Genomic DNA, 22,200 nt, shown 5'->3' on the forward strand with positions numbered 1-22,200 from the left:
CAGAGGGAGACAGAGAGAGAGAGAGGGAGACAGAGGGAGAGAGGGAGACAGACAGAGGGAGACAGACAGAGGGAGGGAGACAGAGGGAGGGAGACAGGCAAAGGGAGGCAGAGGGAGAAAGACAGAGGGAGGGAGACAGAGGGAGGGAGACAGGCAAAGGGAGGCAGAGGGAGACGGACAGAGGGAGGGAGGGAGACAGACAGAGGGAGGGAGGGAGACAGACAGAGGGAGGGAGGGAGGGAGGGAGACAGAGGGAGGGAGGGAGACAGAGGGATAGAGGGAGACAGACAGAGGGAGGGAGACAGAGGGAGGGAGACAGAGGGAGGGAGACAGGCAAAGGGAGGCAGAGGGAGACAGACAGAGGGAGGGAGACAGAGGGAGGGAGACAGGCAAAGGGAGGCAGAGGGAGACAGAGGGAGGGAGACAGGCAAAGGGAGGCAGAGGGAGACGGACAGAGGGAGGGAGGGAGACAGACAGAGGGAGGGAGGGAGACAGACAGAGGGAGGGAGGGAGGGAGGGAGGGAGACAGAGGGAGGGAGGGAGACAGAGGGATAGAGGGAGACAGACAGAGGGAGGCAGACAGAGGGAGGGAGACAGAGGTTGAGAGGGAGACAGAGAGAGAGAGAGGGAGACAGAGGGAGACAGACAGAGGGAGACAGACAGAGGGAGGGAGAAAGAGGGAGGGAGACAGGCAAAGGGAGGCAGAGGGAGGGAGACAGACAGAGGGAGGGAGACAGAAAGACAGAGGGAGACAGACAGAGGGAGGGAGGGAGACAGAAAGAGGGAGGGAGGCAGACAGAGGGATGGAGGGAGGGAGACGGAGGGAGGGAGCGCATTCAGTTGGGTCCTCTCATTACTCTGACTGCTTCGCAATCAATCCACTCGGTCCCGCTGTAAACATCGTACTACTGTTAGCCATTAAATCTACCACATTAAAATTAAAATAACCGCTTGTATTCTTCATGAGGCTTACCAAGTGTATTACCGTATTCCCTTCGCCATAGCTTCAATCATTGTTTCAACGAGCGTGACGTGCACCTTCAGCGCCTAGGTAAATACATGCTCACCCGCCAGATATTCTGGGAGTTGTAGTTGCTAGCATTAAGTTCTTTAAAAAAACGATACATTTTTTCTCCAACAACTAAAAGATTTGTAAAAGTTTTTGCTGAATATAATTGTAAATAAGGCAAAGCCCCTATCGCCTACTGCAAGTGACGTTGTGGTGGCGATAGGGGCTTGTAAATTTGCCACTTGTTTTCTTAAAGTCACTGAACGTGTGTTTACACCATGGGTACTCACAAACTTTCTCTCGGGGGCCAAATTTACAGTGTGGTTTGTGGCGGAGGGCCGCACCGGTGGAGGCGGGGTCAGTGGGGGAGGGGGAAGGGGCTAGAAAGAAAAAAACTGTGACCATGAAGTTGAACACAGGCCCCTGCAGCTGACGCGTTCATCCACTGAGCCAACAGACCAGCATACACACACATCTCTCTTTCTCTCTCTCTCTCTCTCTCCCTATCTCTCCCTCCCTCTCTCTGTCTCCCTCCTTCTATCTCTCTCTCTCGCTCTCTCCTTCCCTCTATCTCCCTCTGTCTCCCTCTGTCTCTCTCTGTCTTACCTCTCTTTCTCTCTCTGTCTCCCTCCCTCTCTTTCCTTCCCTCTCTCCGTCTCCCTCCCTCCGTCTGCCCTCTGTCTGTCTCCCTCCCTCCCTCCCTCTGTGTCTCCATCCCTCCCTCTGTCTCCCTCCCTCCATCCCTCTGTCTGCCTCCCTCCCTCCCTCTTTCTGTCTCCCTCCCTCCCTCTGTCTGTCTCCCTCTGTCTTTCTGTCTCCCTCCCTCTGTCTGTCTCCCTCTATCCCTCTGCCTCCCTCCCTCTGTCTCCCTCCCTCCATCCCTCTGTCTGCCTCCCTCCCTCTTTCTGTCTCCCTCCCTCCCTCTGTCTGTCTCCCTCTGTCTTTCTGTCTCCCTCCCTCTGTCTGTCTCCCTCCCTCTGCCTCCCTTTGCCTGTCTCCCTCCCTCTGTCTCCCTCCCTCTGTCTGTCTCCCTCTGTCTGTCTCCCTCTCTCCCTCTGTCTCCCTCTCTCTCTCTCTGTCTCCCTTTGCCTGTCTCCCTCCCTCTGTCTCCCTCCCTCTGTCTGTCTCCCTCTGTCTGTCTCCCTCTATCCCTCTGTCTCCCTCCCTCCCTCCCTCCCTCTGTCTGTCTCCCTCCCTCCCTCTGTCTGTCTCCCTCCCTCCCTCTGTCCGTCTCCCTCTGCCTCCCTTTGCCTGTCTCCCTCCCTCTGTCTCCCTCCCTCTGTCTGTCTCCCTCTGCCTCCCTTTGCCTGTCTCCCTCCCTCTGTCTCCCTCCCTCTGTCTGTCTCCCTCTGCCTCCCTTTGCCTGTCTCCCTCCCTCTGTCTCCCTCCCTCTGTCTGTCTCCCTCTGTCTGTCTCCCTCTATCCCTCTGTCTCCCTCCCTCCGTCTCCCTCCCTCCCTCCCTCCCTCTGTCTGTCTCCCTCCCTCCCTCTGTCTGTCTCCCTCCCTCCCTCTGTCCGTCTCCCTCTGCCTCCCTTTGCCTGTCTCCCTCCCTCTGTCTCCCTCCCTCTGTCTCCCTCCCTCTGTCTGTCTCCCTCTGCCTCCCTTTGCCTGTCTCCCTCCCTCTGTCTGTCTCCCTCTGTCTGTCTCCCTCTCTCCCTCTGTCTCCCTCTCTCTCTCTCTGTCTCCCTCTGTCTGTCTCCCTCTCACCCTCTGTCTCCCTCCCTCTGTCTGTCTCCCTCTGTCTGTCTCCCTCTATCCCTCTGTCTCCCTCTATCCCTCTGTCTCCCTCCCTCCCTCTGTCTCCCTCCCTCCCTCCCTCTGTCTGTCTCCCTCCCTCCCTCTGTCTGTCTCCCTCTGTCTTTTTGTCTCCCTCCCTCTGTCTGTCTGTCTGTCTCCCTCCCTCTGTCTGTCTCCCTCTCTCCCTCTGCCTGTCTCCCTCCCTCTGTCTGTCTCCCTCTGTCTCCCTCTATCTGTCTGTCTCCCTCTGTCTGTCTCCCTCAATCCCTCTGCCTCCCTCCCTCCCTCTGTCTCCCTCCCTTCCTCTGTCTGTCTCCCTCCCTCCCTCCCTCTGTCTCCCTCCCTCCCTCCCTCTGTCTGTCTCGCTCCCTCCCTCTGCCTGTGTCCCTCTGTCTTTTTGTCTCCCTCCCTCTGTCTGTCTCCCTCCCTCTGTCTGTCTCCCTCTCTCCCTCTGCCTCCCTCTGTCTGTCTCCCTCCCTCTGTCTCCCTCCCTCTGTCTGTCTCCCTCCCTCCCTCTGTCTGTCTCCCTCCCTGTCTATCTCCCTCTGTCTGTCTCCCTCCCTCTTTCTGTCTCCCTCCCTCTGTCTGTCTCCCTCCCTCGTTCTGTCTCCCTCTGTCTGTCTCACTCTGTCTGTCTCCCTCTGTCTGTCTCCCTCTCTCCCTCTGTCTCCCTCTGTCTGTCTCTCTCAGTCTGTCTCCATCCCTCCCTATGTATGTCTCCCTCTCTCCCTCTGTCTCTCTCTCTGTCTGTCTCTCTCTGTCTGTCTATCTCTGTCTGTCTCTATTGCTGTCTGTCTCTGCCTCTATCTGTCTCTGCCTCTGTCTGTCCATCTCTGACTCTATCTAGCTCCGTCTGTCCCTGTCTTTATCTGTCTCTGCCTCTATCTGTCTCTATATGTCTTTATCTGTCTCTATCTCTATTTGTCTCACCTCACCCGGCTCTCACTCCCTGCTGCCCTCTGTCACCTCACCCGGCTCTCACTCCCTGCTGCCCTCTGTCACCTCACCCGGCTCTCACTCCCTGCTGCCCTCTGTCACCTCACCCGGCTCTCACTCCCTGCTGCCCTCCCACTTCACCCGGGCTCTCACTCCCTGCTGCCCTCCCACCTCACAGGGCTCTCACTTCCTGCTCTGCCCTCCCACCTCACCGGGCACTCACTCCCTGCTCTGCCCTCCCACCTCCCCAGGGTCTCACTCCCTGCTGCCCTCAGTCACCTCACCCGGGCTCTCACTCCCTGCTGCCCTCCCACCTCACCCCGCTCTCACTCCCTGCTGCCCTCCCACCTCACAGGGCTTTCACTCCCTGCTCTGCCCTCCCACCTCACCGGGCTCTCACTCCCTGCTCTGCCCTCCCACCTCACCTAGGCTCTCACTCCCTGCTGCCCTCCCAGCTCACCCGGCTCTCACTCCCTGCTGCCATCCCACCTCACTCAGGCTCTGACTCCCTGCTGCCCTCCCACTTCACCTGGCTCTCACTCCCTGCTCTGCCCTCCCACCTCACAGGGCTGTCACTCCCTGCTGCCCTCCCACCTCACCTGGCTCTCACTCCCTGCTGCCCTCCCACCTCACAGGGCTCTCACTCCCTGCTCTGCCCTCCCACCTCATCGGGCTCTCACTCCCTGCTGCCCTCCCACCTCATCCGGCTCTCACTCCCTGCTGCCCTCCCACCTCATCCGGCTCTCACTCCCTGCTGCCCTCCCACCTCACAGGGCTCTGACTTCCTGCTGCCCTCCCACCTCCCTCACCCGGGCTCTCACTCCCTGCTGCCCTCCCACCTCACCGGGCTCTCAATCCCTGCTGCCCTCCCACCTCACAGGGCTCTCACTCCCTGCTGCCCTACAACCTCACCCAGGCTCTCTCTCCCTGCTGCCCTCCCACCTCACCGGGCACTCACTCCCTGCTTTGCCCTCCCACCTCCCTCACCCGGGCTTTCACTCCCTGCTCTGCCCTCCCACCTCCCTCTCCAGGGCTCTCACTCCCTGCTCTGCCCTCCTACATCCCTCACCCAGGCTCTCACTCCTTGCTCTGCCCTCCCACCTCCCTCACCCGGGCTCTCACTCCCTGCTCTGCCCTCCCACCTCCCTCACCCGGGCTCTCACTCCCTGCTCTGCCCTCCCACCGCCCTCACCCGGGCTCTCACTCCCTGCTCTGCCCTCCCACCTCCCTCACCCGGGCTCTCACTCCCTGTTCTGCCCTCCCACCTCCCTCACCCGGGCTCACACTCCATGCTCTGCCCTCCCACCTCCCTCACCCGGCTCTCAGTTCCTGCTGTACTCTTCCCCCCAACACCCCCCAACCCCCCTCCCACCCATTCCCCTGTGTGTCAGTCTGGGCTGACACAGCCTCCCGGGCACCCCAGTACTTCACAGGTCTTCAAACGACCATTTGTTTGTTAATGAGGCTTTGTTCACCTCTTAGCGCCCCTGCAGCTCCACTCTTGACTGTGGCTGGAATCGCCCGGCCCCCACAGAGCAGTCTCCCTGATTACGCACTGCTGCTCCCCGAGGTGTTTGCTGAAGTTAAAAAAACAAAACACATACAGGTGCGATATGTCTCAAGCTGCGCGGGCCGCTACTGGCCTGCGGGCCGTACTTTGAGTACCCCTGGTTTACACCATATTTTCTGACAGTTTGACATGCAAGCTACTGGATTTAAATCTGATGGAAGCCGCTGTTTTGTCTAGTGTCCTTATACTCAGAGACCTTGATAAATACATAGCGCTGCCTTGCATTACTTTGCATTGGGTAGGCATTACATGGGCGGCGCATGCCTGTTCCCATGCATCCACCATGTATTTTGACAGAAGCCCAGATTTGTAGACATGTACACTTGGGCTTTCGCCAAAATGGTGCACATACCTGACCATGGCGTAATGAGGATAAAAGTCTTTATTTCTCCTTGTTACTTCTACTTTCCATGTGTGCTGCAGAATAAAAAGAGGGAGATGCCTCCTTGGATTGTTTTTCAACAGGAAGGTATCCCCTCCTCACAAAAACAATCCTCCTCGTAATGCAGACACCCTTGCACCATGGTGCTAGGCAGACTCAAGTGCACCTTAAACCTGACAAGCCCGCCGACCGCCGCGATTCCTACCCCTCTCCCTTATTATTATCGATAATAAAATCTTTGCCAAATTGATTGCTTCTCGTCTCCTTTTACTAATGCCCACCATCGCCCTTCCGGACCAATCTGGTTTCATTCCTGGTAGGGCTACCTCCCACAATCTACGCACTATCTTTTCTGTCTTACATCAAATTAATCCTACTCTTCCGGCCGTGGCTGCCCTGCTTGACGCCACAAAGGCGTTTGATACGCTAGAGTGGCTCTTCCTTTTATATGTCCTGCCGCGTATGGGATTCAGTGCCCACTGTTTGCGTAATATTAAGCTCCTTTATACCAGCCCCACTGCCCGTCTTCGCATTAATGGTCAGGTGTCCGACCCATCAATATTACTTATGGAACTCGACAGGGGTGTCTGCTATCGGCCATGCTTTTTGCCATCGCGATGGAGCTCCTGGCCGCTCGGTTATGGCAGCACCATACTCACAGAGGTATTGGCTTCTCGACCCGCTCCCTCCTAGTTTCCATGTATGCTGGCGATATCACTCTCTATGTCCGTCATCTCCAGGATAACCTCAGTCCCTTGGTGCGGGAGGTTATTCGATTTAGCGGGCTCTCAGGCATCAAGGTAAACTGAAGTAAGTCCGTTCTCTTCCCTTTGACGGATGCTACCCTCCCCATCGCGCCTGATTTCCCGTTTGAGTGGGCATCCGGTCCTATGTGCAACTTGGGCATTTGGCTGAGTAGAGACTTGGATCAACTTTGGATGTCGAATTTTGGGCGTGCGGTGGACTGGCTCGAATCTAAGATACCTTTGTGGAGCCGCCTGCTGCTGTCCCTGGCCGGCCGCATCGCTATAGCGAAGATGGTGGCCCTCCCTAAATTCTTTTACCTTTTCTCCAACATACCCATTCCCCTCATTTCTAATTTCTTCCGCAGGCTACGTTCTCTAGTCGTCTCGCTGGTGTGGGCGGGCGGCAACCCAGGGTTGCCTATATCTTGACCTTGCCCATGTCTGCCAGCGGTTTGGGTGCACCTGACTTTCGTCTCTACGCTCTATGCGCTCAGGCCGGCTTCTTACATTTTTGGCTTCACCCCACCCCCTATCAGCCCCACGTTGAGGTGGAATCTGACGTCGCTTCCCCCTGGCCGCTGACTACTGCACTGTTCGCTCCTGCGGTACGCCCCCGGACAGAGGTCGAAACGGTCGAGACACTGCGCTGGGCATGGTCATTCCTGCGCCGGCTTTCTGGTCTTTCTCTTCTATCTACCAATGCTATGCCCATTATTGATCACCCGGATTTCCCGCCCCTTCAGTCTTCTAGCATGTCTCGTCATGCGGCGCGGCTGGGCCTGAGGACTTTAGCAGATCTCTATCCAGAGAATTCCTTCTACTCATTCCAGAGTCCCCATCGTTGCAGGACACGCTCCTATTCTATTAGTTGCGGGCTACCTGCCAGAAACTACACCCTATCTTCCCACAACCCCCCCGCCCACTTTCCCGGCCCTGGCCCCCGGTGCTGGCCCCTAACTGTATTTCCTATTGACGCTCCTGCGACCCTCTGTCCCTCTTGGTTATTGTTTTTTATGCGTGCCCTTTGGGGTGGACGTGACCTATGGTGTTCTGGTGCTGCCATTTTATCGCTCCTGGATCCTCATGTCGCCAAAAAGCTCCTCATTGTACTTCTTTGCCTGTCTTGAACTGTACCTTAATGCTGTGTATTGTGATTCTGCACGGAATTTTGCTCTGTGTCTTGTGTTTCTGTTTTGCAACAAAATTAATAAATAAAATATAACTTAGATTTCACTGCATCACTCTACGCCTTCACTGCGTCAAAATCCCTACGCCTGCTCAGACCAGGCGTAAGGAATGACGCAGGGCTTTTTGAATGAAACGCACCCATCTATTGTGGCGCATTGCTGGAGTTGCGTCACTTTCATGAGCAACTCCAGCAATGCGTCACTTTTACGCCAACAGATGCATCAGAATTGTTAATCCTTGCGCCATGGAGCACAGTAGTATAAATACATCGCATCCATAGTGGCGTAAGGACATTCGGCGCTGGCGCAAGGAAACTGACGCATATATGCAGATGCCTCAGTTCCTTGTAAATCTGCCCCAGAATGCCTACCTTTTCTAAGCACATTGAAGGACAATTGAGGTAATATTTACAAAAAAAAGGGGACAACATCTGACCCTGGAGGGTTAAGCGTCCTGAACATGGAAATGACAAACAGTGGAGTGTACTGGCCACATTAAAGGTTTTGAGGAAGAACCAGCTGTCCAGGAATTTATTTAGAATGGTTCAGGTGGGAGTGAAGGTGACCAGGCAGGTTACGGATGCCTTCAAAAGACAGGAGCCATCGCGGTTAAGGTTGCCTTTATGTTGATGGAGAGTGGTAGTTTGAACAGTGTAGTGAGTGTCACCCATGGGTTGTCTGATTTTGGGCACATCTCATTGCTGCTGTTTATTTTCTCTTTGGAACTGATAGATCCATTGAATGCAGCCTATTTGCAAGAGTTGTACAATTATTTCGCCATTGTTAATGTGTTGTGATTTCATTCTACAATGTTTCTGAATAATGTTCAGGGTTATTGGATGTGTGTGTGTGTGTGTGTCTGTTGTGTGTAACGTGTGAGTGCTATGACTTTTGGCATGGGTGATTTCCTTTTGTATTGATCCTTTCAAGAGGTTTGTATGACTTGTGCTACACATATCCTTTTTTGCATAATACTTGTTATGATAACTTGTGGGGTTCTTTTACTTAAAAGGAGTATACAAAAACAGTACGTGTTGAGTCTAATGCAGCACTACAGTTTGTAACTCAAGAATCTGACAGATGATTTTCTTATGCTAGTTTTCTTATGCTAATTCTTTCTTTTTCCCAAAGGATTTTCTTATGCTAGTTTTCTTATGCTAATTCTTTCTTTTTCCCAAAGGATATCAATCAGTCTTACCTCCCAACAGACCACATCGACTCTTACAACATTGAGCTGAGTGGACCTAGAATATCTGATTTGCTTCCACAAGGCAGGCATGGAGAAGACATCAGACGCGACTTAACACATTGGTTTAGAAAGGTATGGGAGATCTTTATTGTAAACAGAGATTATTTACGGGTGGCAGGCTTTGTAGCCAGTGGTTTGGTAGTTTTTCACAGGAGGGTCCCTGGTTCAGATAAGCCAGCAGTGACTTGAAGATGCTGCTATTTTGCAGCTGTGCAGCAACTGGTTGTCTGAGCTGTTTCAGTCAAGGTGCCATAAAATCCCTCCTCATTGCTGCAGATGCTCTTGTCTTATGCTCTGTTCTTCAGGAAACTTTAACAGTCAGGTATATGTTATCAAGTCACTGAATCCATATCTGATTGTAACATCTAGCCCTGGCTTAGACCCACATTGTTGTTCGACGTGTGTGCCTTTTTGGGGATTGAAGCAGTAGAGCTGCTACTCTACACACCTGCCCCATAACCATTCACTTCCCATCCCACTACAGAGGTGGTAGCAGAAGCACTTTGAATCTTCTTCTACTATATAAAAGAAAAAATAGAAACAAAATGCACAATAACAATGTATTGTGGCAGTAAGTATTCATTTCCCTTCGAGTAAATTCACTACGGACATCTTATTCGCGGCAGGGTCCACGCCAATACTATCTTTCTCTTCCCCTCCATGATAATTCAGTGCTGTTCCACTATTCTACTCTACCACACTAGCTGTCCATGCTTTTCCTGGCACGATCCATCCAGTTTTTGTCTCTTTTTGCTTAACGTGTTGAGTCTCTTAATATCAAATGACCTTCACCCTTTTACTACGCGTCTGGATTTGTGGCGAGAAAAGTTGATTTAGCACTTTGGCTCTAATGCTACCTTCCAAACTACATAGGAACATGTCCATTTAAAAATGTGGCACCTTTTATGTACACTCTTTACTGAAGGGGCTTTAGTCCAACTTCTCTACTCTAGTAGCAGCATTTGTAGCAAAGGAAACCCTCCTCTGGAATTTATCTGGGCAGTGATATCCAGAGTAGTTCTGCACCTCCTCCTGGATTGACAAAATGGAGAGATTGTCACTTGACCTTAGCACCGCAGCAACTATTGCTCCTTTGAACATGTACTAAAGCCATACAGGACAGCAAAATCTAATTAAATGAATAGGGGCTGCTTGACGAGCATCATTCGGAGTTCTCTCCTAAGAACAGGACTGAGGCAGAATTGTTGCCTTTCTTTCCAATATTTGTGGAGCGGCACACGAAGGAGGGTCGCCCGCTCCTTATCTTATGTGATCCGACAGAGGACTATAAGCATGTTGTCAAAGGTGGCAAAATAATCTATCACACGTCCAGTTTCATTAATTCTAGTGATGGTGGGAAGAGAAGTGTGAAGCTGCAGAACCTTATAGCTCTCTCCTTCTCAGTTAAACGTGGTGTCCCCCAAAGCTTCCTATCAATCAATCTGAGATTTGTGAAGCACGCTACTCACCCGTGAGGGTCTTAAGGCACTGGGAGGGGGTGGGAAATTGAGGCTTTTCCTGAAAGGTCTTGCGGAGGGAGACAGCGTTTACAACGCTGGCAATACCACATGGGTTGATAACACAGTCGTTACAACGGCCGCATTACCACAAATGGCATTACATCGCAAGTTGTTTCAACAACTTGCCCTAGGTGGCGTGCAACACCAGGGAATGTGTTGGATTTTAAATCCAACACCTTCCCTGCTGTTGCCCTAACAGAAATAGTATAAATTACTATTCCTACTCCAAAGTCCAGCGCACCACCTAGCGCAAGTCATAGAAACGACTTGCGATGTAATGCAACACGTGTATCATCATACATTCTCTTGCGGAGAATGCAGAGGGTGTTGAAGCATGTGAGGAAAGATGGCGTTGATCTGTTGACTCCTCCTTCACCAAGACCCAAGTGTGATGCCTAGGTTGTGGGCATGGTCTGGGGGAGTTGCAGTTGGACCAACAGGTGTTGTCCCATGCAGAGGGGTAGATCCGAGGACTGCTGTCTTCTCAGAGTTCAGCTTCAGGCTGCTCCTGCTCATCCAGGATGGGACGTCTTTTATTGCTTCTTTGAATCCGAGTCTGGTGTGTTGGGTTCCTTAATGATGGGGGAGAGCATGGGCTGAGTGTTGTCAGCGTTGGATACTATGCTGAGTCCATGCTGTCTGATGATGGCCGCAAGGCCATGTTGAAGAGCGTGGGGCTGAGCCATGATCCTTGGTGTACTCCGCAGCTGATCTCTGAGGGTTCCGAGAGGAAGGGCGGGAGTCTGATAGTTTGGGTTCAGCCGGTGAGGTATGAGCAGATCCAGTTAAGGGCAGTTCCCTGTATTCTGGCATCATGGAGTCTGGGGGTGAGTGTGCGGTAATTGCTACTGCTGTTCATTTTCTTAATGATGCCCCATATATATTTATCAGAACCTACAAATTCTAATCAGGATGGTCACGTGTATTTGTATGCCAGTAGTGTACAGGAAATCTTTTCCCCCAGTCAGGGACTCACCAGTCAGTTGTAGAATGGATCAATTACAGGTAGCTGAATCCGAATTTGGCAAGAGGCTTGCTTATTGGGATTCCACAAAATATTCACTTGTCCTGCTCAAAATCATCTGCTCCCATCTTTCGTAGCATAACCACCTTCCTAAAATAAACAAATGAACTTAAAAAAAAAAAGCTGGTGTGTTGTGGGTTGATCATCTAAATAAACTTTCAGGTTGGAGTTGTGATTCATGTGCCCATTTCCAACTGATTTAGGTGTAAAATACGCTCCTGTTCATTCCCTGTACAAGCTTAAATCACACCCAAAATCCTTAGGGAACTCAGTTACATTACACATCACATTTTGTACTTAGGCCTCCTCCCTCTTTGAAGAGACTTCAGAGTGTACGGAATGCAGGGTTGAGTCGTCCACGCACTGTAGATTTTATAGCAATTCCTTCTGTAGAAATGCTGGTTCAATCATATTTTTATTCGAAATAAAGATTGAAATGTTCAGCCTCAGATGGAGGCTGAGATCCACTATCAACTGCACTACTAAATATTTCATCCAATTGTTTTGTGTATTTATTGCAGCTTCTGTTTGATGCCCCAAATGGTACAACTGACCATGGATCAAGCCAAATGAAGGTGAGAGGAAGCCAAGAACAGGAGGAGAGTTCTTTAACACTACAGAATGGTTTTCAAGCATTGCAGGAAGCGGACACCCATTTTGGCGCATCTGATCCTAGCACATTGCTTCCATATACAAACCGAAGAGCCACTTACTCAACTGTGAGGCATGGAGAAAGCCAGGTTAGAGTACCAAGAGGTCTATAGGCAGCTGGCACAGAATATGCAATGGCTCTTTGACCCAGATGTGCAAGGCCACCCCAAGAGATAGCAGCCCTAAATAAAAGTCCTGTCATTATTGCACATCATGCTTCCATATGGACGCAGCAAGAAGTTGCACAAGTCAGAATATCTCTTGCACCTGCACAGCTTTACTGCGTACCCTACCGTCATTGCAAGAGAAGAACTCCTGCTTACTGCGAGTGGAGGAAGAGTCCAAAAAGAGCAGCATTGGCAATTGCAAATCATTGCGCTATTTCACACTATCTGTGGACGGAACTCCAATACTTTCAAATGAGCTTATACAAATCGCTCTCATTGATGATAAAAAATATCAGGCAAAGTTCACATTTGTGAATTGATAAAGCATATAATCAAAGAATTTGTGGGTGCAGTTTAGTAGCTGATTGTGGAGCAGAGTTCATTGCCCAGGGTTACAAATAAGCTAAGACAGACCAGTACATTTAGCTGAATCAGATGTCCCACATTCAACAAACCTCACTACAGCTAACATACTGTCGCTGGGTATTGCAATTCTTCTCGAAATGCTTTGCTGTGCTTTGATAGTGAGAACAATGGTCAATCATCTCCAATGCTTACATTTGCACTTTTAGCAATATATTTCTCTATTTTCCATGAAAAGGGTTCCACATGCTTACACAATCCCTTTCCACGTTCTTTTATAAATGACAAGACTAGTTTATGCACTCTCGTCTTAGCTGAAAACATTGTTTTCCCCATGTTTTATTTAAAAAAAAATGTCATACGGAGTTGTTTTTTTTTTTTTTTTCGGCAAATGAAAGTACTCCTTTTGCAGCCCAAGCTTGCAAACAGATGTGCAAGATAAATGGGTTACAAGGTCCTATCCCTAGTTGATATAGCACTTAGTTTCAGATATGATAAATGTATGGCATTGAGATAATTATAAATTACAATCATAAAACCATACTTAAAACAATACAATCAACATGAATACTAAGATAAGAAACCATGGACTTAAAAATATGAACTATCCAAGACTGCAATAAACGCAATTAACATTTCTACCATCGTCCCAATAAATTGCTAGTCAGTAGTAGAAAAACAGTATCTCATGGATTGTTCTAGTTTGCAAGAGAAGTAAAACTTGGAGTATTTTAAGCTGCACCAGCCTGAACTGTGCTCCAATTGCCACCTCTCTGAGGCAGGCTAAGGCCGCTTGCCACACCTCAGTCAGTCCACCCAGATCTGCATCCCAGCTGCCCCGCAAGTGAAAGAGCGTGTCGGGAGAGTTGATTAGCTAGGGAGCTCACTTTACATCTCATGTCAAACACTCTATCCTCTAGCGGGGATGATTCCAGCAGTTCCTTCCGGGGGAGATCACTCGTTGAAAAGCATGCCGATCTTGCAGATAATGGTAGGTCTCCACAATCACCAGCACATCATTCTCTCTATGGTTCAGAGAATGGTACTACCCCCCACTGGACCAGAGGTTCCCTACCTTAGTGACACCTATAATGTCCCATTTATCAAAGTCAGATCTTGTTCCCAGAGTGTCCAACCTCTCAAGGTTACCCAGGTCACACCATTGTGGGACTACCAGCCCAGTGTTTTGAGTGTCGTATGCCAGATTTGGACCTAGACTGCTGTTGGTCATGTGAGGATAAACGTGTTGGTTGGTGTAAAGTGCTCATCTTACACCCAGGAGGTTATCTATACGAAGGTCCATACATGCTGGTTGATCAACCCATTGATAAATGACCGCCAGCTGTACCACCCAATAGAATTTTTGGATATCAGGTAGGGCTGTTCCTATAAAATACCAGTCCCAGGTCAATTGAGCTAGAGCCATACGAGGAGTGCCTCAACCCCACTGCAAGGTTCTAACTATTTTTAAACCACAGAAAGCAGATTACATGGAGTGGCGTATTCTTAGGCAATCCTGGTTTAGGTTTTTATTTGTTTTCAAACTGAACTCTGAAAAGGTTTAAAATAGAATGGTGAAAGCAGGATGTTTGCCAAATAACTAAATACAACATATACCCCATCGATTTTGTTTTTAAAAAACACTTTGCCCACTACCCATAGGACACTTACATATCACTTAGAACCCTGTCTGGGTTATTCACCAGGAATTATACTAGCGAGCCCCACATCGCAAGGCAATGAGGATCATGGCAGCTCCTCCGCATAAGTCTCCAGTGTAGTCTTGCAGTATTTCATGACTGTTATCCAATCATGAAGGATTAGCTCTCTGCATTTACCCCAGCTCACTGCTACCAGCCTTTCGGCTAACAGCAGTGCACCTGCAACAAATTTACAGTTTGCTGATAGTATAGATTTGACTAGCCCTAAGACACATCTGGGGCATGCAGAGAACCAGCCTTGGACCTCCCAGGTGGAACACAGCACTTGTCCCTTTGCAGACCATAGCAAAACAATTTAAGGGGTGTCTAGCATGTTTGCTGTAGGAACTTAAAACTGCAACTTACGCATCATTCATTTTTGACGTCAACATCCCTGTCAGTGTGCAGCAGAAACGCCATCCTTCCAATGAAATTTGCATATTCAGGGACGTATTCCAAAAGGGCATCACCAGTGGTACGGATATCTGTCTATCCCTTTGCACGGTGTTATAAAGTTTAGTGACCAGATGTCTTTGGGAAGTAGAGGCAAGTAGGGTTTGCATGTATGAAATGAGGATGCAATGCTGTGCCACTCGTGTCTGGTTTTAGCTGCCAGTCGTTAGATCTCTTCGACCACCAGGTAAACCTCAACAATGACACTTTGATTGCTCTCCTTTTTTGTGTCAGTCAAGGAGAGCACCGGTCTCAATTACAGTTTTGCAATTCTCCCCCCGTCACACCCAGGATCTTAAGATACCAAAAGTTCAGTGTAGTGGCCCTTACAGTTCACAGCTTATTCCGACTGAAAATCTGCAACACTTGCTGAGTGACTAGATAGTAGTGGGTTTGTGTGCCTGCCAAATGTCAACTATTGCCAGGGAAGAGAGGAAACCTGCCAGGTGGGAGCAGACATCTTGGGGGGCATGCAATCTGTTTTTAACAAAGTGCCATATTTAAATCCCCCCCCCCGGAGTTCTCCAACAGGCAGTCCAAGCAGCAGTTTACCCAAATGTGGGAAAAGGGTGCAATGTACAGCTAATGGATTACACAGACAGGGTGTTGACCATCTTGCCCTCTGGAAAGGGCTGCATATTTACCCAGCTGATTAGACCAGGTTTGGTTAATATAAGTGGAACTGCCTCTTAAGGAGTATTCCTGTCCCCTGGAACGAGAAATGAACCCAGCCTGGACCACCATCTTGTATCCCGCCACCCCCAATCCAGAGCCCTGCAAGGATTGCCCATATGATGAGTTTCCTGTAAAAGGATTACAGCTGGGGAATGCCTTCAAATATATTTAAGCCCCAATGCATGCTTAATTCTGTCCCATAAGCCATTGACATTCCAGGACAAGAGCTGAATTTCAAAGGTGGTCATTTTATTCATCATCCCTTACTAAATAGCAATGTTGTTTCACTACCCATCTCGGTAGCCATACCTGGAGTCCTGGCCAAGACCGGAATACATACAACAATTCAAGGTCTTCTAGTGTGCCAAAAGAAACTTCTAGTTCGCTTGACTGAATGGCACCAGAGCTAGCAATCTGACCCCCCCACCTTTTCAGCAATCTGACCCCCACCTTTTCAGGTTTGTTAAAGCATACCATAAACCAATGAGCTCTCCACCATGCATGACAGACCTAGAACAGGGTTACTGGAGGAGCACTGCGAGCAGTGAAGTATTACATCAGACCTGGAAATTGATAATACGAGCAATAACGGTAGGGGGCCATGGTTGGGGCATCCAACCAGGACTAAATGGGCCCACACAACTGAAATATATTTAGAAAGGTGGCAGTTCCTTGAGAAGATCTTCAACAAATAGGTCCACCACCGCTCCTAGGACTACTATTATGTACAAATTAGTGAGCCTGGACCCACCTTCATAATATTAAAGTCTGGACTCTATTTTACTGGTGGCCTGTAATTCATTAACATGACACTGAGGCCCTCACGGTCCAGGTCAAAGAGCAACCTTTTAATCCTTCACTAGACTCTGGTTCGTGTTTCCGAGATCTGCTCTCATCAATAGGACTTGTCGTGACTGAATCCATTTGTGCTTCTAGCACGGATCTTACTTGGCCATGATGTCATGCAGTGTCAATGGTTCCCCTTCAGAAACTGGTTGCACAGCAAGCATTTGTACCTGGGACTCATCCAAGGCCTCCGACATTTGGGAAGTTCAGTCTGGTGGTAGCGCCGCATGTTCGCTACTGATCAGGCCATGTACAATTAAAGCAACATGCAGTCAGTTCTTAAAATGTGCTGGGTTTTGCCTCACTCCATGAATTGCATGTCACCAATGCTCAAACTTTTACAAAGCAGTGTATTGTTTCACCCAGAGATTGACAGCTACAGTATTAAGGATTAATCATCTCGCGTAGCATTCAAAACCTGGAAGCTGTTCCGTATACCAAAGCCCTCATTTGTAAAGGGACTTCTTTTGATTGTTAGCTAACCTACCCTACGTCTCCCTGAAGTAAGCCTAAAATGGATGGGCAGTGTGCTTTATTATCTTAGCCACTAGTAATTACTGGTGTCCACTTACAGTACACTCTGCCCCACCTTGCCACCTCAGCTTAGACTGGATTTAGAAATCAATCTTGATCCTACACCAATAGAAACGTCCAACCCAACTTGCCAAGAAAGGTTCTATTAGAATCCAAAAAGCAACCCCAGACAGGTGACACATGTCAAGTGCAACTATGTTCCAGTGACAGAACATATATCATGGAATCAGTCACATCGAAGTAAGTAGTGACAGGTGGTATGCTCAAATTAGATCTACACCAATTACTCGGCATCGTGGTCCATCTTTATCACCCACACCACCACCTCAGATCAAACCAGTCATTGATTGGAATGTTCCCTGGGTAATTACCAGTGGGCGAGTCAGTCAAGTAGGTCATCCACCCCCAATGTATACACACTATATCCTGACCTGCATCTGATCACTGTACCACGAATACCAAACTGCACCCAATTCAGGAACTTAAGTCACATGATGGCCATGCTGTACAGCTTTCATCTACAGCCTTCCCCTTTTAGATTAAGGAGCTACAAAATCTAGGTACAAACCAACTTTCAAGACGGATGCCCATCAACAAAACTATACAAATGAAGTAGAGTGGTAGGTGAGCAACAGATTAGCCACCAACTAAAGCAAGGGGGAGGGGGCAAGCACTCTAGCACAAAGAAAAAAGTTCCCTGGCTGGACCAGTAAAAACGCAACTGAACTAATCGGAATAGACTAAATGTTCCATTTGACAATTTGTTCCATGAAGGAACAAATTGAAAGAACACTGTTGGCTAAATCAATCCATTCATGATCAAGTGCCCACTGTTCGAAACAATAGGTCTATCCCACTGACAACAAAAATTGTCTATCAGTGCCAAAGAATTGTCATAAATAGGGGGTCACATTCATAAGTTGAAGTTATGCAGCACATTGTCCTGTGAAACGATCAGTATGGTCAGATGGGGGTGATGGCAGTAGTTGAATGAGCATGTAACTTACTCCTATACACTCAAGACAACCAGTTACTGGAAATATACTGCTTAGGTGGGCTATGGTTCCTGAACTGGCACACTGGTCACCCTATCTCCACACGTACCAACTAGATGTTATTTTGTACAGCCATCTTAAGCTGGAACAAATCAAAAAATCTATACAGCATAACTGCAATAGGTAAGTAGCTAATTACTCTGCCAATGAAACCAGAGCAAAGGCTACAATTTGGCGCCCATTGAAGACTACAGAAAATGCTTTAACTGCATTTTTGCCCAAGGCTCAGAATCTTGTATACAACCAATTGCATCAGTAACAAAAATCCATTTTTATTCATTTACATTTTGCAGAGGGAGAATGCAGCATCTTGGTGACAAGGGAGTCTTTTGGATCTATTTTCTAATATAGTAGTTAAGCTCCTTCAATCCTTGATCAGCTAAATTCAGAAATAAGATTTTGTATGGCAAGCAAGAGACCAAAACTGAAACTACAAACGTTCCAATTAGAGTCTGAAGATTCACTCTACCGGATTGTCGTTTATATCAAGCTTCACTTAGTAATTGGCTGAATTACAATTCAGAGGATGTTATGCCATTCCCCCGCCACTACAATGCTCGAGGAATCTGAGATTGGCCTTGCTCCTTTTACAAGTTTGCAAAACCCATGGAGGCATCCTCAACTGACTTTAGAAGAGTGCATCCCTCTGGGGATGCAGCAGTCCATTCAGATGTGGGCTAAACTTGGGTTCCATAAACGAGAGTTCTTTAAAAATAAATTTTCTATTCTGGCAGTCAGAATACCGAAAATAAACCTGTTTATTTTGAGTTCCATCCAGATTAAGACATTTTGGTCAGGCTTAACCTCAGAAGATTGACATTTCAACTTGGGGAAAACCCATTTAATACTTGAACTAAAGGGCTGGAGAACTGGTAAAGGCTGTTCAAATCTGAAGCAAATGGTTCCAGATAATTTAGAAAGATTTTACATCTATTGGCTGCCGCCTTAACCTCCAATAATGGCAGGGCTTTAATAGAATGAACTGTAAAGTAGTAAGAGCGGTCAATTTAGGAAGTGTGACATTCAGTAAGTGATTTACTATACCCTGCCAGACTTCATAAAGTCTATTCAGCAGTAGACCCTAGATATTTTTAGATTGACAATTGGGGACTGGATGCATATGGTGTCCACATGCACCCACCTAATGAATTTTTGGTGGAATATCTGTGCTGAAATCAGTAGTCTGTCACTTGATCTCAATACCTTAGCTGCCTTTCTGTCAGAATACAGGCACAGGAGGAGCTTACTACTGTCCAGTGACAGTTAATCTTCACCACCAAGATTGATTCTTGCCAACTGGAAATCCGAGACTATACAGACAATTTCCCAATGGGTGATTAAAATGGAGTTATGCAGGAAGGAAGCTGCCAGGCAAGGCTACTATACAAAATCCAACAGCGACTGGATCTAGTACTGTCAAGAGTCCCAGGACAACTGCATTAGCCACATGACAAAAATATTTTGTGTATTCACCTTGCAATCCATCTTACTGTAGAATTGACTTTACATCAGATGACGACCAGGAGATAAACATTCACGGCTACATTTCAGTATTTACGAGTCTGACGCAATGCTAAGACGGTGCAAGTGACTCGACTGTGGATGGAAGTGGTAAACTGCTAGAGTCAGCTGGAAGCAATATGGTAGCTACGGGCAAAGGGCACCATTGAGCAGCTTGTGTCTCCACTACACATGCTTTTCCGGAACTAAGCTGGAACCAAAGAACTTAGCTTAAATAGAAACTGGTTCTCACATTTAATTAGACTGACCTTAGTTCTCACCACCGACAGGACAATATGCAATAAAGCACACTGCCCGACTTAGCTCAGCACCTTGAGTGAGCAGCACAGGAAACATAGTAGCAACCCAACCTGGCTTCATTATCTGCATGTTAGTAATGTCAAATTACGTGCCACTCCCTCACTGGACTTGGTTACATAGACCACAACGAACGTATGTAGGAGACTAGAACCTGTCAAAATAAATGTTCTACCATGGGAACACACTGATTAAGACAAACATTTATGGTACCAAAACCCACAAATGATAAAAGCTTTTCTGCCATTCACCTTAAGTTCGATGGTTAACAGGCATAGCTCATGCATGGCATGTGTGCGCAATGTATACTGCATACAACAGACACTTCACACCACTTTTCAACCACAGAAAGCCTGGCATCTCAATATGCCAATGCGGACACAAGGCATTCCAAAAATCAAGAACTACAAGCTTTGCAATTAACCATTCTGGGCGGCCTGTCCACCACAGCCCAAGCAGTCTGTAGAAAGGAACACTACTCGAAGCAAAGTGCTAACACAGCCAAGGCACACTGAAATTCAAAGTGCAAATTAGCTGGGGTATCAAGAGTGGAGGGAATGAGTTGACGAGGAAGGCAGAGAGCCAGTTTAGGGCTGGGTTGCAGCCGTTGGGACAGGATTGGACTTCCCATGGAGGAGACAGTCTGAACGAGGGCTCAGATCGGCCAGCAGCTGAGAGTACACTTTCTCCCTTGCTGCCCAGCATACGAAAGAAGGGTAGCACAAACAGTATAGGTGGAAGGATGGGTGTGAAACTACTTCTGCTGGATTTAATATGTCATATAGCAGAGACCAGTGCTTCAGATGGTGCCAGCCAGGCTAGGAAGCAGATATCCCATGTAGAGATCAGTGGACAAAGCTGTGGCGTGAGCAGTGTGTACACTTACTCTAAGATGCATCACAGAACAGTGAACTACAAAAAAGCTGTGACAGGTGTTGGTAAAGTACAGTGATCAGCAAGGACAAAAGAGAAAGTGCACTGAAACCAAAATGTGGCCCATTGTGAAAGGATCCATGTAGCAGGGGCAGTTGCCAGGTTGGGAACAAAACCCCCACAAGGCAGGACAAATGTACACTATTCATCACCAACAAAAAAAATGCACTTTGTAAAGTCAGACCAAGCAACCAATGAATGGTGGGCATGTCTAAACACCAGAGGGAACAGTACACCTTGCAGAGCTGGAAACATTGTGTTTCAATAGTTACATACCAAATTACCAGAATGTTCAACATTAAGATTTCGCAAATGGCTAGTTCGAGAAGCATCTTGCACTGGAGATGTAAGAAACACCAGTTGGGCTTGATACCACCAACAAAGATCAGTAGCCCGTTTGTCTTGCTTACTGGAATTCCTGGGTGGAAGTACTTGATTTCAATATTACTATTAAGTAATATTTCTCTAAAGACAATTTTCAAATTCGTTTTTTGGAATAAAAAAACGAACCAGATTGATGAGCTGCCTTTCCCCACAGGTCTTTAGACATGCAAGACATGTACCTGAGGTGCACAGACTAAAATACCATGGCTTGCAGGTTAGTGCAGCCAACACCAAAATACGCAAGTTCTACCTATTTCAGGCAACGGATCGAACTAGGATTCAGTCAATGCATGTGGCAATTGCAAACTGTCTCAGTACAGAAACACGTTGAGTTTTAGGCCATCAGTGATTGTCTGCAAGTCTTTTATCTTTTATCAGCAGGAATTCTAAAAATAGTAGCGAGGTGTGGTGCAGCGGCCTTCAGAGCACATGGCTTGATATCAAGCAGATCAGCTCAGCACCATGTGACTGGGCAATAGCTCACTTATTTACAAAACAGCGCCCAGTGCCTTCAGACTTTTACAGGAGAGTAGTTTGCGCTTTACAAATACTGGATTTAAGATTTTAAAGTCCCAGGACACCCTGCAGCCAACTGCACCAAGAAATCCTTAGCTAAACAATTAAGGTTGCCATCACAACCTCTGATCCTTCGCATTCACTTCATCACTCAACACTAGTTTCTGGAAACATGACTACATTGCCTCCAATGAGTGCACCACACTGCGAGATTTCCCAGGCTGCCACATTTGAGAAATGTGTTAATGGAAAGGATTATACATTCTCTGCTGCAAGTAATGCAACTACTGAAAACTTCAGATTAAGTCTGGTTTTTGTATTGAACAAATCTGGAAAATTGAATTTACGAATACATGCATATAGTTTTGCATGATTTGTTGATTTCTTGGGTAGAGGGTACACAGTTAGCAAGTATCTCGAATCCTTGCCCCTGGCGGCAGCTGCTTCTGAAGCCCTGAGTCAGAAGGCAAAGACTTGAAGCCCAATAAAGAGTCTGGGCTTCTCCAAGAGGCAACTGACTTCTCAGAGCAAAGTCTTAACGGGACAGGTTGCAAAGAGGAACCCCCAAAGCCTGCTAGATCTGCAAGCACGTTAGCAATTTCCAGCTTCTCCCAAAGCAAAAGTGTCCAGATGTCCTCCCACCACTATAAAATAACCCACAACTGCTTTGCCAATCTTTGACTTCTGGGCTCAGCAGGTCTAAGCAGCAGAAAAGTTTCATGATAAAAAACCCAAAACAAAGAG

The 22,200-nt window shown here is 48.0% G+C and overlaps 1 protein-coding gene across 1 annotated transcript in view; it reads left to right on the forward strand.

Moving 5' to 3' along the window:
* Positions 1-13,181, forward strand: part of LOC144760234 (uncharacterized) — a 303,345-nt gene extending 290,164 nt beyond the window's left edge. The window contains exons 23-24 of the mRNA XM_078646520.1: positions 8,749-8,889; positions 11,883-13,181. Of these exons, the coding sequence (XP_078502646.1) occupies positions 8,749-8,889; positions 11,883-12,125 (384 nt within the window). The 3' untranslated portion in view covers positions 12,126-13,181. The remainder of the gene's footprint in view (positions 1-8,748; positions 8,890-11,882) is intronic.
* The last annotated feature ends 9,019 nt before the right edge of the window (positions 13,182-22,200 follow it).

Source organism: Lissotriton helveticus, chromosome 1_1 (genome assembly GCF_964261635.1).
Source record: "Lissotriton helveticus chromosome 1_1, aLisHel1.1, whole genome shotgun sequence".
Lineage (NCBI taxonomy): Eukaryota > Metazoa > Chordata > Amphibia > Caudata > Salamandridae > Lissotriton > Lissotriton helveticus.